This window comes from Nicotiana tabacum, chromosome 17 (assembly GCF_000715075.1).
Source record: "Nicotiana tabacum cultivar K326 chromosome 17, ASM71507v2, whole genome shotgun sequence".
Classification (NCBI taxonomy): Eukaryota; Viridiplantae; Streptophyta; class Magnoliopsida; order Solanales; family Solanaceae; genus Nicotiana; species Nicotiana tabacum.
In genome coordinates, this window is record NC_134096.1 from 5,022,127 (window position 1) to 5,040,071 (window position 17,945).

General features: G+C 40.4%; 1 protein-coding gene across 1 annotated transcript; it reads right to left on the reverse strand.

Moving 5' to 3' along the window:
- Positions 1-3,090: 3,090 nt before the first annotated feature.
- On the reverse strand, positions 3,091-3,450 carry LOC142171665 (uncharacterized). Its single transcript, XM_075235354.1, has one exon. The coding sequence runs from the start codon at positions 3,448-3,450 to the stop codon at positions 3,091-3,093; it is 360 nt and encodes a 119-aa protein (XP_075091455.1).
- Positions 3,451-17,945: the final 14,495 nt, after the last annotated feature.

A 17,945-nucleotide genomic window follows, 5' to 3' on the forward strand; every position in this document is an offset into this window, starting at 1 on the left:
TGCCACTGCTCCTCCCGTGGCTATTTTTACTTCCTCAACTATCCTTATTGCTACCACTTCTCATGTTGAAGTTGGTTCTTCCAGTAGCAGTAGGATGATGAAAAACGTTACTATTGAAGTCCCCGAGGATGGTAATCTTTTGAAAAAGTCTAGCCAAGCTGATGTATGGCTGAATTCGCTGATTGGCCCAGTTGAGAAGTCTAAATTAGAAAACCACAGCTCTTTGACATGGATGAATGGCATTGTCCATTCATCTTTAAAGGTATAAGCCTTAACTTTTTATTTTGCATGTGATTTCTTTATCTTTGTTTGATAATCACTTATTCCCTTTCTTTTGTAGATCAACCTGATAGGCACAGAGCTGATGAGGAGAATTGTCCATACTGAGCAGTTAGTCAACGACTATCATACGGAAGCGGACAACTAGAAAGAACAATTTGAAGGCCTTTAGTTAGAAAAAAAAATTTTAGATGAGGAAAAGTGTGCTTTGGAACAGCAAGTGAAAGTGATGGCAGCAGAATTGGCGATTGAAAAAGCCTCTTCCAGTCAAGTGGGCAAGGATAAAGACCTCCTTGAGTTTTCATTTGTTGAGCAGCTTTCTAAAGCTACTGAGGAAATTAGGGGTCTGAAAGAACTGCTTAATCAAAAGGAAGTCTATGCCGGGGAGCTTGTTCATCACTCAGGCTCAAGAAGACCTTCGTACATCTTCTAACAAGGTCCAGTTCTTAGAAAGATCACTCGCCCCTTTACAAACTTCTTATGATGCTTCTTTGACTGAAAAAGCAGTGTTAGAGACCGAAATTGAGCAATAGGATAGGGATTATGAGGCCCTTGAGGATAAATCAACTCTTGATGTAAGCTGGGCTTTCTTGAACACGCGCCTCAAGACTTTGATGGAGGCTAACCAGGAAGGTTTTGACTTGACTCCTGAGATTGCAAAAACTAAGGAAACTGTTGAAAAAATTCAGCATAGTCAAAACTTTTCCTCACCTGAGGTCTGCATTCCTGAGGGTGATGAACTTACTCCTGGTGAAGTTAGTGTTCAAATCTCGCCTGCTCAAGTCGAACCTTCTGTCGTTGCTGATGATGCCATCTTGACTTCTCCCGCTGCTGATAGTACTACTTTAGAATCTGCCCCATAGTGAACTTGTGTTTGGAAAGTTTATTGTGTTTTTTTTTATTTGTGGAATGGTTGGCAAGTTTTACCCCAAAATAGGTTGGCAAGTTTTATCCCTGATCTATTTTGGGGTTTAATATCAAATACTTTGGTTTGAACTAAGTTTATACTTAGTTTTAACCGGGTTTATATAATATTTCATTTTGAGTTTCTATTCTACTCTTATAATATTTCATTTTGAGTTTCTGTTCTATTCTTTTATTATGCATTTAAAAATGCTTCAATACTCTGTGACTTTTTGAACAGGCACGAATTATAAAAGAGGGCCCTTTTATAAACGACACTTAATAAAGAAGACGTCTCAACTTCATAATGGTGTAAACATACGAAAGAAGAAATAGGAACACACACGTTTCTTTGAATAACTTTGAGGAAGTTTTGTATCATTCGAACTTTCAAATTGTATAATACTTTACATGTATTCAAGTATCATCTATAACTCTTTCGTAACTGTTTTCTTTACAACAGATTTTACAAAATTCAAGGGTATATATTGCAACCCATGACTAAATATTTCCGTTAACCTAAACACTCATAAGATTTTGAAATTTACATCCACGAGTGTATTCTTCATAGGTTTTTGAATCAGGCTTGCGTTTTGGGCTCTTGACTTTGCTCTTAACTTTAGATTTGTTGGGTAGACCATAGGTTTGACTTAAATTCTGATTTTTCCAGTCTTCTTTGCCTTCCTTAGATATATATATATATATATATATATATATATATATATATATATATATATATATATATATATAAGTGCCCCGAGTGTTTGAGCTTTGAAGTATGAAATCTCGAGCACTTGATTATTCCTTCTATGTGGTCCATTTCCTGAAAAGGAAAAACATACGGGACTCGGAGGTATATATAATTTAGACGATGACTGCTTAACCCTTTATATTTCCATCAGAAAGGTTGCAACCCTAGACCGGGAATAATGTTGCTTCCGCTTGTCCTTCAGGTCTAATATCATCATTTGGTGTGGGCTAGCTTTTTGTCTATCATCTAAAATAGTTAGTATAATTTTAACTGTACAAAATAAAAATCGTAATTGAACGATACCTGACCGTGGGTATTTCTTTTGCTCAGAAATAGTATTACTTTAAATGAACAGCATTCCAACTCAAGGGTAAAACCTTGCCATCCATGGTTTCTAACTCGTAGGTACCTTTTCCAGCGATACCTCAAACTTTATAGAGTCCTTCCCAATTTGGATTTAACTTTCATTCTCCGGTTGTTTTCGTTGATTGGAAAACCTTTTTTAAGAATGAAGTCCCCAATTTTGAAGTACCTGAGATGAGCCTTTCTGTTGTAGTATCGTTCTATGATTTGCTTTTGTGCTGCCATTCGTATTAAAGCTGCTTCTCTTCTTTGTTCGAGTAAGTCCAAGTTTGTTCTTAATTCCTCATCGTTCGACTCTTTCGTTTCCAATACGAATCTCGTGCTTGGTTCTCACAGGGATTAAAGCTTCTGAACAATACACAAGCGAAAATGGAGTTTCTCCCGTGGCAGTTTTTGTTGTGGTTCTATAAGCCCATAACACTCTTGGTAATTCTTCAGGCCAATTCCCTTTCGATTTTTCTAGTCTCTTCATCAAATTATTGATGAAAATCTTATTCGTCGACTCAGCTTGTCCATTTGCCACGGGATGGTAAGGTGAAGAGGTTATTCATTTGATTTGCCAACTTTGAAAGAACTCCGTGATTTTTGAGCCTATAAATTGTGGGCTATTATCACATACGATTTATTTTGGGACTCCAAACCGGCATATAATATTTCGCCAAATGAAGTCTTTCACCTCCTTCTCTCGTACCTAATTTGCCAACTTTGAAAGAACTCCGTGATTTTTAGCCTATAAATTGTGGGCCATTATCACATACGATTTCTTTTGGGACTCCAAACCGGCATATAATGTTTCACCAAATGAAGTCTTTCACTTCCTTCTCTCGTACATGTTTGAAAGCTCCTGCCTCTACCCATTTTGAAAAGTAATATGTTAACACTAATAAGTATTGTACCTTTCCTTTAGCTTGTGGTAAAGGCGCTACTATATCCATTCCCCATTTCATAAATGGCCATGGGGAAATAACTGCATGTAATAACTCTGCAGGTCGATGCATATTGTTGGCATATCGTTGACACTTATCACATTTGACTACAAAATTTTCTGCATCTTTTTCCATCTTAGGCCAGTAGTATCCTGCCCTGAATAGTGTTTTAACTAAAGATCTTCCACCTGCATGATTTCTGCATTGCCCTTCATGTACTTCCCTCATCACGTACTTCGTTTGATTAGGTCCAAGGCACCTTGCTAATGGACCGCCAAATATTTTTCGACATAAATTATCTCAAATTAGGCAGTAACGAGCAGCTTTTCGCCGAAGCACTTGAGATTTTTTCTTGCCTTCAGGTACGATCCCGTACTACAAAAAATTAACAATCTCGTTTCTCCAATCCCAAGTTAAATTATTAAAGCTTACCTCATGTTTATCCTGGTCAAGTGCTGAATGAAATAAATGGATTACAATGGCATTTTCCTCAGTCGTTACTTCTGCAACTGAAGCAAGGTTAGCCAACACGTCTGCTTCTGCATTTTCTTCCCTGGGTATTTGCACGATCTTCCATGATTGGAATTGCCTGACCAGTTCTCGTGCCTTTTCCAAGTATTGTTGCATTTGTGGCTCTCTAGCAGTGTAAGTCCCCTGCATCTGATTGACTACCAGTTAAGAGTCACTTTTAATCATGATTTGCTCTATGGAGAGTTCTCGTGCTAGTTCTAAACCTGCAATTACAGCTTCATACTCTGCTTCATTGTTAGTAATAGGGTAACATTTAATTGCTTGTCTCATACTTTCACCTGAGGGTGGGATTAAGACAATACCTAAACCGGCTCCTTTGATGTTTGAAGAGCCATCAGTAAATAAAGTCCACGTACTTGGATTAGCTCCAGTAAAAATTTGTAATTCCTTTTCTACTTTAGGGATTATTTTTGTATTAAAATCTGCGACGAAATCTGCTAGAACTTGAGATTTTACTGTTGTTTTAGGTTGATAAATAATGTCATATTCACTTAGTTCTATTGCCCATTTGGCTAGTCTGCCTGACAATTATTGTTTATGCAAAATATTCCTTAATGGATATGCAGTTACTACGTAGATAGAATGGCAAATTGAAAATATGGTCTCAATTTCCTAGCTGCCATGACTAATGCTAAAGCTAGTTTCTCTAGATGAGGATATCTAGTTTCAGCATCTAATAAAGATTTACTAACATAATAAATAGGAGATTGTTTACCTTTGTCCTCCCTTACTAAAACTGCACTTACAGCTATTTCTGCAACTACAAGATATACAAATAGTCTTTCTCCATCCCTTGGTTTAGACAGTAGGGGAGGATTTGTTAAGTATGCCTTCAAATCTTTGAGGGCTTGTCTGCATTCCTCAGTCCATTCAAACTGATTTTGCTTCTTCAAAACTGAAAAGAATTTAAAGCTATTCTCTGAAGATCTTGAAATGAATCTTCCCAGAGCTGCAATCTTACCTGTCAATCTTTGTAATTCTTTTTTGCTTGTGAGTATATCAGGTATTTCTTCAATAGCTTTAATCTATGCAGGATTTACTTCAATTCCTATATTAGATATGAGAAAGCCTAGAAACTTACCTGAAGCTACGCCAAAAGCACACTTTTCTGGGTTCAGTTTCATATTATATATGCGGAGGATCTCGAAGGTAGTTGAAATATGTTGACAGTGACCTTCCGTACACTTTTCATTTGTGTAGATTTGACCAACATATCATCAATGTACACTTCCATCGTCTTCCCCAGGTGTTCTTGGAACATCTTGGTCACCAACCTCTGATACGTGGCTCCAGCATTTTTCAAGCCAAAAGGCATGACTTTGTAACAATAAGTCCCCTTGTTTGTAATAAATGAAGTTTTTTCTTCGTCTAAGGGGTCCATTTTTATTTGATTATAACCAGAATACGCATCTAGAAAGCTTAATAATTCATGGCTTGCGGTAGCATCAATCAATTGATCTATATATGGTAAAGGGAATGAATCCTTCGGGCATGCTTTAATTAAGTCAGTGTAATCCACACAAACTCTCCATTTACCATTTTTTTTCGCAACTACCACAGTATTAGCTAACCAGTTAGGATATTTAACCTCGCGTATTGAATCGATCTTTAAGAGTTTCTGTACCTCTTCATCGATCACTTGATTTTTGAATGATCCTTGCTTCCTCTTCTTTTGTTTGACAGGTATGAATGATGGATCTTCATTTAATTTATGAGTCATCACCTCTGGAGGTATACTTGTCATATCTGAATGGGACCATGCAAAACAATCCGCGTTAGCTTTTAAATATTCAATTAGCTTACCTCTCCTATCTGGGTTTAACCTTGCTCCGATATGAATTCTTCGATCTGGCCATTGTTCGAATAGTGGAACAGTTTCAAGCTCCTCAATCGTTGTTTTAATGTTTTAGTTCTCCTCTGGCTCTTGAATTGCATCTGGTCTGGAATCCACGTCTGTTTTTTTTTATACAATTCCTGTTAAAATTTGATTTACCGCATCTTTCTCACTTGCACCCGCATCTTTTGATTTGCACTCCTATCTTTTTGACTTGGTTGTATCACCGAATTGATGCTCCTTGAAGTTTGTTCATCTCCTCGAATCTGTTGAATTCCCCATTTTGAAGAGAATTTGATAACCTGATGTAGTGTGGATGGCACAACATCCATATCATGAATCCACGGCCTCCCAAGAATCACATTATAGGCCATATCCGTGTCTATCACTTGAAATTTTGACTGAGTAATTTAGGCTCCAGCAACCGTACCCTTTCGTCTCGTGAGTGATTTGTTCGTACCTGTTGTAAATTGTGAATCTTTTAATGCGACACTCCAGTTGTCATCTTCTTAGTGATTCACGTATCTTGCCCTGTCATCCTCATATAATTCCATGTGTAACATTTATTTTTTACCAATACAACATGTATTTCACACACATGTATACATGGACATACAGAAAATATTTAAGGTATACACGATAATGCATATGGGATACCCAAGTTTTACACGGGGGATACAATGATACATATGGAAGTACGCATCTCATCTTCTAACATATTCGTCTTTTACTTTGGATTTTCAACTTAAACCACCTCTAATCTCTTCCTAATCGATCCAAAATTTGAGATTCAAACCCTATAAGATGTATCAAATCTATTCGAATAACACCTACTCGAAATAACTTTCAATTTCGAAAACTTAAATATTTTTCAAACTAAGACTTAAGGGAGTTTCAACGGCTCCCAATAGAGTTCTAGCTTATCTTTTTCACTTTCCAAGCAACCAAACAGTATCCTATGTACAAAATTAATTCTAAAGAATATTGTACCCAAACCACTCGAAATACAATCTAGCTATATATTTTTTTTTAAAAAGAAAATTAAATTTTAGAACTCAAGTGAGCTTCAATATGGAATTACTAGTTTAATTGTCTGATTTTGATTGTTGAAGTTAGATGAACAGCTGATGCTTCACATAGAAATTAGTTAATCAGTATAAGAGAAGCAAGAGAAGAGAATTACTCTTGGAAAGGAACATATAGATATATAAACGCAATGAGCCAAGGGATGGCGTGTCACGACCTAAACTCCCAACCTGTCGTGATGGCGCCTATCTCGATACTAGGCAAGCCGATAATCTCAATAAACCAAAACTTCTCTTTAAGGTTGAAAATATAATATTTAAATACAATACAAACATTCCCCAAAACCTGGTGTCACTGAGTACATGAGCATCTAATATGAATACAAGTCTAGAAAATATAGTCTATAATAGTCCGAGACCAAATATAGTAAACAAAGAGATAGAGAAGGAGAGACAAGGTCTACAGAACACGGCAGCTACCTCAAAATCTCCTGAAAAGCAACCGCGCGAAAGGATCAACACCCGCTATGTTCGGGAATACCTGGATCTGCACACGAAGTGTAGGGTGTAGTATGAGTACAACCAACTCAGCAAGTAACAATAATAAATAAGGAACTGAAGATAGTAACGAGCTACACAGCTATGGTTCATTTCCAGTAATTCCAATAAAAAATAGACATGCTATCAAATCTGGCAGTTTAATGTCAAATCAATTTTTATACAGTTCATTTTCATGTAATCTGTATATCAACAATCTCTCACAGATTTCACAACAATGACAGATAGCAACTAAGTGCAACAATAAATAAAAATCAAGTACAACCTCTTAGGATAACAATCACTCACTAGGATCCCAACCCTCATCACTCTCTGGGCTCCCAGCCCTCATCACTCACTCTCAATGGGTACCCGTACTCACTGAGGGTGTACAGACTCCGGAGGAGCTCCTACAGCCCAAGCGCTATAATCTGCACGGACAACTCACGTGCCATAATATAAATATCTGGATCCGCACGACCAACTCATGTGCTATAGTAAAATATAAGGATCTGCACAGCCAACTCATGTGTTGCACGGATAACTCACGTGCTATAGTATAATATAAGGATTTGCACGGCTAACTCACGTGTTGCACGAGCAACACACGTGCTGCACGGACAACTCACGTGCTATGATATCAATATCTCACAATCAGTCCCTCGGCCTCTCTCAGTCATAAATCTCTCCAGTCTCTCGGGCTCTCATTAATCATGAAATCAGCCCAAACAACAATGATATGATGTATCAATAATAATAACAGAGACTAAGATAAAATATGCAAGTAAAAACTAAGACTGAGTACATATAGAAATTAGCAAGCAATTCAACTAGTACGCGACCTCTATGGGTCCCAACAGTACTATCACATAGCCTAGGCATGATTTATAACATGATTTATAGTCAAATTTTTATCAACACATAGAGAGCATATAGCTAACAACAAATTATTCAACTTTACAGTTTCTCGGGACGGACCAAATCACAATCCCCTCGGTGCACGCCCACATGCCCATCACCTAGCATGTGCGTCACCTCCAAAATAATCACATGATACCAAAATCCGGGGTTTAATACCCTTAGAACCAGATTTAAAACTGTTACTTACCTCAAAACGTGAAACTCTTTACTCTGCTATGCCTTTGCCTTGCAAATTGGCATCTGAATGCCTCGAATCTAGTCACAAATAATTTGTTTCCGTCAATAAAATTTATTGGAATTAATTTCATAAGAAAATACTAATTTTTCATTAAAATCCAAAAATTTAGCTTAAAAATCGCATCTTGAAACCGGACAAAATTTAAAAAATCCGAAAGCCCATTCAAGCACGAGTCTACCCATACTAGTTTTACCAAAATCCGACCTCAACTCGACCCTTCAATCTACAAATCTTATTTCCAAATTTCTAAGTTCCAAACTCCGATTTACACCTCAAAATCATGTAATCTAATCGAATTATTCGATGATAATTCAATATTATGGAGTAGAAATGATCACAAGGGACTTACCTCAAGTTTTCCTTGAAAATATATCAAAAATCGCCTCTCCTCAAGCTCCAATTTGACAAAAATAGCAAATGGGACGAAATCCCTGCTTTTATAATTCTGCCCAAACAACCTCGGTTCTGCCTCGATCTTGGCCTTTGATCGAGGTACTCGATCCTGGGCATCAATCCTAGCCCTCGATCCTGGTCCTCGATCATTTCTTCGACCTTGCCTTTGACTGTGACCCTCGACCCTGGGCTCGATCATCGCTTCGATCGTGGCCCTCAACCCTGGGCTCGATCATGGCCCTCGACCCTGGGCTCGATCGATCTGGGCTCACATCTAGGCTCGATTCTGAGAGATTTCTGGGCTCGAATCTGGCAGAATAAATTTCCAACAAAAGGAAATTGCAGCAGCTGTTGTAGTTCAATTTTTGATCAGTTAACCATCTGAAACTCAATCGAGGCCCTCGGGACCTCAACCAAATATACCAAAAAGTCCTAAAACAGCATACGAACTTAGTCGAATCCTCAAATCATCTCAAACAACGCTAAAACCATGAATTACGCCCCAATTCAAGCCTATTGAACTTTGAAATTTCTAATTTCTACAAATAACGCGGAAACCTATCAAATCACGTCTGATTGACCTCACATTTTGCACACAAGTCATAAAAGACATAACATACCTATTACAATTTTCAGAATTGGATTTCGACCCCGAAATCAAAAAGTCAAACCCTCGGTCAAACTTTTCAAAAATCTAACTTTCGGCATTTCAAGTCTAATTCCTCTACGGATATCCAAAAATTCTTCCGGATACGCTCCTAAGTCTGAAATTACCATACGGAGCTATTGGAATTATCAGAATTTGAATCCGAGGTCGTTTACATAGAGGTCCATCTCCCGTCCACTTTTCTAACTTAATGTTTTTCAATTATGAGACTAAGCGTCTCATTTCACTCCGAATTCCTTTCGGACCCGAACCAACTAACCCGATAAGTCATAAATCAATAGCAATGCATAAATTGAGTAGTAAATGGGGAAATGGGGTTATAATATTCAAAACGAATGGCCAGGTCGTTACATTTTCCCCCTCTTAAACAAACGATCGTCCTCGAACGGGTTTAGAATAATACCTGGAGTCTCAAATAAGTGTGGATATTTGTTCCGCATCTCCTGCTCCATCTCCCAAGTAGCTTCTCTGACTGGCTAGCCTCTCCACTGCACCTTCACTGATGCTATGTTCTTTGACCTCAGTTTTCGAACCTGCCGGTCTAAAATAGCCACCAACTCCACATCATAATTCAAATTACCGTCCAACTGTACTGTACTGAAATCCAGAATGTGAGACGGATCCCCGACATACTTTCGGAGCATGGATACATGTAACACTGGATGAACACCTAATAGACTAGGGGGCAAATCAAGTTCATAAGCCACCTCCCCAATTTTCTTAAGTATCTCAAAAGGCCCAATATACCGAGGGCTCAACTTGCCCTTTTTCCCGAACCTCAACACACCATTCATGGATGAAATCTTGAGCAAAACCTTCTCCCCAACCATGTGAACAACATCACGAACCTTCCTGTCGGCATAACTCTTCTGTCTAGACTGTGCCACGAGAAGCCGTTCCTGAATTACTTTGACTTTCTCTAAAGCATCCTGAACCAAGTTAGTACCCAATAGTCTAACCTCACTAGGCTCAAACCAACCCACCAGAGACCGACACCGTCTCCCATATAAAGCTTCATACGGAGCCATCTGAATGCTTGACTGGTAGCTATTATTGTAAGCAAACTCTGCGAGTGGTAGAAATTTATCCCAAGCTAAAATCAATGACACAAGTGCGTAGCATATCCTCCAATATCTGAATAGAGCGCTCGGACTGTCCGTCCATCTAAGGGTGAAATGTTGTACTCAACTGAACCTGTGTGCCCAATTCTCGTTGCACTGCCCTCCAAAACTGTAAGGTAAACTGTGTACCCCAATCTGAAATAATGGACACCGGCACACCGTGTAGGCGAACCATCTCGCGAATATAAATCCCAACCAACCGCTCCGAAGAATAATTAGTACCGACCGGAATAAAATGCGCAGATTTGGTCAACCGATCTACTATCACACAAACAGCATCAAACTTTCTCAAAGTTCGTGGGAGTCCAACTACGAAGTCCATGGTAATACGCTCCCACTTCTACTCCGGAATTTCAAGTCTTTGTAACAATCCGCCCGGTCTCTAGTGCTCGTACTTTACCTGTTGACAATTTAAACACCGAGATACAAACCCAACTATATCTTTCTTCATCCGCCTCCACCAATAGTGTTGTCTCAAATCCATATACATCTTCGCAGCGCCTGGATGAATAGAGTACCGCGAACTATGAGCTTCCTGGAGAATCAGCTCACGCAAACCATCTACATTAGGTACACATAGCCTGCCCTGCATCCGTAATACACCATCATCTCCAATAGTGACTTCCTTGGCATTATCGTGCTGAATCATGTCCTTAAGGACAAGCAGATGTGGATCATCATACTGGTGCTCTCTGATGCGATCATATAAAGTAGGCCAAGAAACCACACAGGCCAAAACTTGATTCGGCTCGGAAACATCCAATCTAACAAACTGATTAGCCAAGGTCTGAACCTCCAAGGCTAAAGGCCTCTCTTCTACCGGTAAGTATGCTAAGTTGCCCAAACTCTCTACCTTATGACTCAAGGCATCGGCCACCATATTGGCCTTTTCGGGATAATAGAGAATGGTGATATCATAATCCTTAAGCAACTACAACTGCCTTCACTGCCGCAAGTTAAGATCCTTCTGTTTAAACAAATATTGTAGACTCCGATGATCGGTATATACCTCACACTGGACACCGTACAAGTAATGCCGCTAAAATTTTCAAGGCATGAACAATAGCTGCTAACTCAAGATCGTGGACTGGATAATTCTTCTCATGTACCTTTAACTGTCTGGACGCATAGGCAATCACCCTACCGTCTTGCATAAGTACTACGCCGAGACCAATCCGCGATGCGTCACAATACACAGTATAAGACTCTGAATCTGTAGGCAACACCAATACTGGAGCTGTAGTCAAAGCTGTCTTGAGCTTTTGAAAGCTCTCTTCACATTCATCCGACCACCTGAACGGAGCACCTTTCTGGGTTAATTTAGTCATAGGCGATGCAATAGACGAGAAACCCTCCACAAAACGACGATAATAGCCGGCCAAGCAGAGAAAACTCTGAATCTCAGTAACTGAGGATGGTCTGGGCCAATTCTGAACTGCCTCTATTTTCTTCAGATCCACCTTAATACCTTCACTGGACACTATATGTCCCAAGAATGCCACCGAACTAAGCCAGAACTCACACTTAGAGAATTTGGCATAAAGTTTCTCCTCTCTCAGCCTCTGTAATACAATACCCAAATGTTGTTCATGCTCCTCCTAGCTACGTGAATACACCAGAATATCATCAATAAATACTACGACAAATAAATCAAGATATGGCTGAAATACACTATTTATCAAATGCATAAATGCTGATGTGGCATTGGTTAGCCCAAAATACATCACAAGAAATTCATAGTGGCCATAACGAGTCCCGAATGCCGACTTTAGAACATCCGAATCCCCAATTTTTAATTGGTGATACCCAAACCTCAAATCAATTTTGGAGAACATCCTCGCTCCCTGAAGCTGGTCAAATAAATCATCAATACGCGGCAATGGATATTTATTCTTGATTATAACTTTGTTCAACTCCCTATAATCAATGCATGTCCGCATAGTACCATCTTTATTTTTCATAAACAGAACCGGTGCACCCCAAGGTGACACACTAGGCCTAATAATCCTCTTTTCAAGGAGTTCCTGAAGTTGCTCTTTCAATTCTTTTAACTCAGCTAGTGCCATATGATACTGAGGAATAGAAATGGTCTGAGTGCCCTGCACCAAGTCAATACCGAAATCAATATCCCTGTCGGGTGGCATACCCGGCAGGTCTGTAGGAAATACATCCAGAAAGTCTCGCACGACCGGTACTAAATCAATAATAGGAGCATCTGAATCAACATCTCTCACAAAGTCCAAATATGACAAGCATACCTTTCCAACCATACGTCGGGCCTTCAAATAAGAAATTACCTTGCTAGGAACAAGATCTAGAGAACCCCTCCATTCAACCTTTGGCAACCCCGGCATCGTCAACGTCATGATTTTTGCATGACAGTCCAGAATAGTATGACATGGAGACAACCAATCCATACTCAGGATTACATCGAAATCAACCATACCGAGTAATAAGAAGTTAACTCTAGTCTCTAGTTCCCCAATAGTTACCACACACGATCGATACACACGATCCACAGTAATAATATCTTCCACCGGTGTATATACACAAACAGGTGAAACTAAGGACTCACAGGGCATATACAGATAATGAGCTAAATATGATGATACATATGAATAAGTGGAACCAGTGTCAAATAATATAGAAGCCTCCCTGTGGCACACTGAAACAATACATGTGATCACCGCGTCTGAGGCAACAACATCTGGCCTGGCAGGAAAAGTATAGAATCGAGCCTGCCCGCATCCTGATCAACCTCCCCCTCTTGGGCGACCCCTAGCTGCCTGACCCCTACCCCGAGATGGCAGGGCGGGTGGTATAACTGCTGGTGCTGGTGCCGTCGGTCGAGAACTCTGATGTGAAACCCCACTCAACAACCTAGGACACTCTCTCTTGAAATGACCAAATTCTCCGCACTCGAAACAACCCTTCCTCTTATGGAACTGCTTTTCTTGATAACCTGAGGAATGACCTGCACAAGCCTATGCGGACGAGGTATGATGAGAACTCTACGCTGGTAGTGCACTGAATGAAGACTGGTCTGAGTGAGCACTGTAAGAACCATGGCTAACTGATGCACCATGATGAGCTGGAGACCCGTCTGAGCGGGTCTGTAAGAACGACCCCTACCACGGTGAAATTGACCCCCTGAAAGAACACCACTGTAATCACCCGGACCACGAGGCCTCTTAGACTCTCTCTCTCTCCACGTTCCTGGCTACGAACCATCTCTATCTGCCGAGCAATGTCTACTACCTCATCAAAGGTAGCACCAGATACTCTCTACCTAGTCATAAGTAACCACAACTGATATGTGAGGCCATCAATGAACCTCCTAATCCTCTCCCTATCAGTGGGAACCAACCAGACTGCATGATAAGCCAACTCAGAAAATCTCATCTCGTACCGCGTCACAGACATATCACCCTGGCGAAGCTTCTCAAACTGTCTGCTCAGCTCTTCTCTACGGGACTGAGGTACGAACTTCTCCAAAAAGACCACGGAGAACTTATACCAAGTAAGGGGTGTTGCGCCAACAGGCATACGTCTCTCGTAAGTCTCCCACCATTTGAGTGCAGACCCAGAAAACTGAAAAGTAGTGAATGAGACCCCACTGGTCTCCAGAATACCCACTGTCCGAAGCATCCGTTGACACCTATCCAGAAAATCCTGAGCATCCTCTGACTCAGTACCGCTAAATGGTAGAGGTCGAAGCCTCTTAAATCTCTCAAGTCTCCTCTGCTCATCATCTTCCATAACAGGAACTACCGGGGCCTGAGCAGCTGCAACCGGCTGGGCTGGTAGTGCCCCCGGTATCTGAAGTCCCTGTACTACCTGGTCTGGAGTACGGGCAACGGGGTATGAGTACCTCCCCCAGCCTGAGAAGTGGCAGGTGCTGCCTGAGCCGAAACCACCTGAGCAAGACCAGTGCAGGCGGCTAATATCTGGGCCAAAGTCTCCTGAATGCCTGCAATGTCAATAGGCACAGCTGGTGCCTGAGTTGATCTTGTCGGTTCAACTATATCTGGAATCTGCTCCTAAGCTAGAACAACTGGTGGTACTACAGGTGCTATTCCAACTGTGGTACGAGCTACACCTCGACCTCTACCTCGGCCCCGGCCTCTACCACGGCCCCGGCCTCTCGCGGCCCTAACTGGTAGCACTGGTAGCTGAATGTCTGATCTGATAGTATGTGTCCTCACCATCTGTGAGAGAATAGAATAGCAGAAATTTAGTTTCCAAAATCAACAAAATCGCACGACAGAATACAAGAAAGTGAAATTTTCCTAAGGGTTTTGCAGCCTCATGAACATAAGTACAGACGTCTCTGTACCGATCCGCAAGACTCTACTAAACCTGCTCATGACTCGTGAGACCTATGTAACCTAGGTTCTGATACCAACTTGTCACGATCCAAAATCCCAACCTGTCGCGATGGTGCCTATCTCGATACTAGGCAAGTCGATAATATCAATAAACCAAAACTTCTCTTTAAGGTTGAAAATATAATATTTAAATACAATACAAATACTCCCTAAAACCTGGTGTCACTGAGTACATGAGTATCTAATATGAATACAAGTCTGGAAAATATAGTCTTTAATAGTTTGAGACCAAATACAGTAAACAAAGAGATAGAGAAGGAGAGACAAGGTCTGCGAAACACGGCAGCTACCTCAAAATCTACTGAAAAGCAACCGCGCGAAAGGATCAACACCTGATATGTCCGGGAACACCTGGATCTGCACACGAAGTGCAGGGTGTAGTATGAGTACAACCAACTCAGCAAGTAACAATAACAAATAAGGAACTGAAGATAGTAACGAGCTACACAATTATGGTTCATTTCTAGTAATTCCAACAAAGAATAGACATGCTATCAAATCTAGCAGTTTAATGTCAAATTAATTTTTGTACAGTTCTTGTTCATGTAATCAGTATATCAACAATCTTTCAGGGATTTCACAACAATGACAGATAGCAACTAAGTGCAACAAAAAATAAAAAATCAAGTACAATCTCTTAGGACAACAATCACTCACTAGGCTCCCAGCCCTCATCACTACCTAGGCTCCCAGCCCTCATCACTCACTCTCAATGGGTACCCGCGCTCATTGGGGGGTGTACAGATTCTGGAGTGGCTCCTACAGCCCAAGCGCTATAATCTGCACGGACAACTCACGTGCCATAATATAAATATTTGGATTCACACGGCCAACTCACGTGCTACACGGCCAACTCATGTGCTGCACGGCCAACTCACGTGCTATAGTATAATATAAGGATCCGCACGGCCAACTCACGTGCTATAGTATAATATAAGAATCCACACGGCCAACTCACGTGTTGCACGGCCAACTCACGTGCTGCACGGCCAACTCACGTGCTATAGTATAATATAAGGATCCGGCACGGTCAACTCACGTGCTGCACGGACAACTCACGTGTTGCACAGACAACTCATGTTCTATGATATCAATATCTCACAATCAGGCATTCGGCCTCTCTCAGTCATAAATCTCTCCAGTCTCTCGGGCTCTCATTAATCATGAAATCAGCCCAAACAACAATGATATGATGTATCAATAATAATAACAGAGACTGAGATAAAATATGCAAGTAAAAATTAAAAACTGAGAATGAGTACATATAGCATTTAGCAGGCAATTCAACAAGTACGCGACCTCTGTGGGTCCCAACAGTACTATCACATAACCTAAGCATGACTTCTAACACGATTTACAGTCAAAATTTTATCAACACATAGAGAGCATATAGCTAACAACAAATTATTCAACTTTACAGTTTCTCGGGACAGACCAACTCATAATCCCCTCGGTTCACGCTCACACGCCCATCACCTAGCATGTGCATCACCTCCAAAATAATCACATGATACCAAAATCTGGGGTTTAATACCCTCAGGACCAGATTTAAAACTGTTACTTACCTCAAAACGTGAAACTCTTTACTCTGCTATGCCTTTGCCTCGCAAATCGGCATCTGAATGCCTCGAATCTAGTTAAAAATAATTCGTTTCCGTCAATAAAATTTATTGGAATTAATTCCATAAGAAAATACTAATTTTTCATAAAAATCCAAAATTTTAGCTCAAAAATCGCTCATGGGGCCCATGTCTCGGAACCCGACAAAAGTTACAAAATCCGAAAGCCCATTCAACCACGAGTCTACCCATACTAATTTTACCAAAATTCGACCTCAACTCGACCCTCAAATCTACAAATCTTATTTCCAAATTTCTAAGTTCCAATCTCCGATTTACACCTCAAAATCATATAATATAGTTGGATTATTCGATGATAATTCAATATTATGGAGTAGAAATGATCACAAGGGACTTACCTCAAGTTTTTCTTGAAAATATATCAAAAATCGACTCTCCTCAAGTTCCAATTTGTCAAAAATGGCGAATGGGACGAAGTCCCTGTTTTTATAATTCTGCCCAGACAACCTCGGTTCTGCCTCGATCTTGGCCTTCGATCGAGGTCCTCGATCCTGGGCCTTCGATCATGTCTTCGACCCTGCCTTCGACCGTGGCCCTCGGCACTGGGCTCGATCATGGATTCGATCGTGGCCCTCGACACTGGGCTCGATCTGGGCTCGATTCTGAGAGATTTCTGGGCTCGAATCTGGCAGAAAAAATTTCCAACATAAGAAAATTGCAGCAGCTGTTGTAGTTCAAATTTTGATCAGTCAACCATCCGAAACTCACTCGAGGCCCTCGGGACCTCAACCAAATATACTAACAAGTCCTAAAACACCATATGAACTTAGTCGAATCCTCAAATCACCTCAAAAAATGCTAAAACCATTAATTACGCCCCAATTCAAGCCTGTTGAACTTTGAAATTTCTAATCTTTACAAATAACGCCGAAACCTATCAAATCATGTCTGATTGACCTCAAATTTTGCACACAAGTCATAAATGACATAACATACCTATTAAAATTTTCATAATCGAATTTCGACCCCGATATCAAAAAGTCAACCCCTCGGTCAAACTTCCCAAAAATTCAACTATTGGCATTTCAAGTCTAATTCCTCTACGGACCTCCAAATATTCTTCCGGTCACGCTCCTAAGTCCGAAATTACCATACGGAGCTATTGAAATTATCAGAATTTGAATCCGAGGTCGTTTACACATAGGTCCATATCCGATCCACTTTTCTAATTTAATGTTTTTCAATTATGAGACTAAGTATCTCATTTCACTCCGAATTCCTTCCGGACCCGAACCAACTAACCCGATAAGTCATAAATCAATAGCAAGGCATAAATTGAGCAGTAAATGGAGAAATGGAGTTATAATATTCAAAACGACCGGCCGGGTAGTTACATGGCGTGAAGCAGTAAAATAGAGACGCAAAAGATTAGCCATTTTTGTAATTAAAAAAAATTAAGCTGATATTATTATATAAGTGGGACTAATA

What these genes read in the sequence shown, in the direction of transcription:
- LOC142171665 (XM_075235354.1), bottom strand. Translation starts at nt 3,450, where the DNA reads ATGAGGGAAGTACATGAAGGGCAATGCAGAAATCATGCAGGTGGAAGA.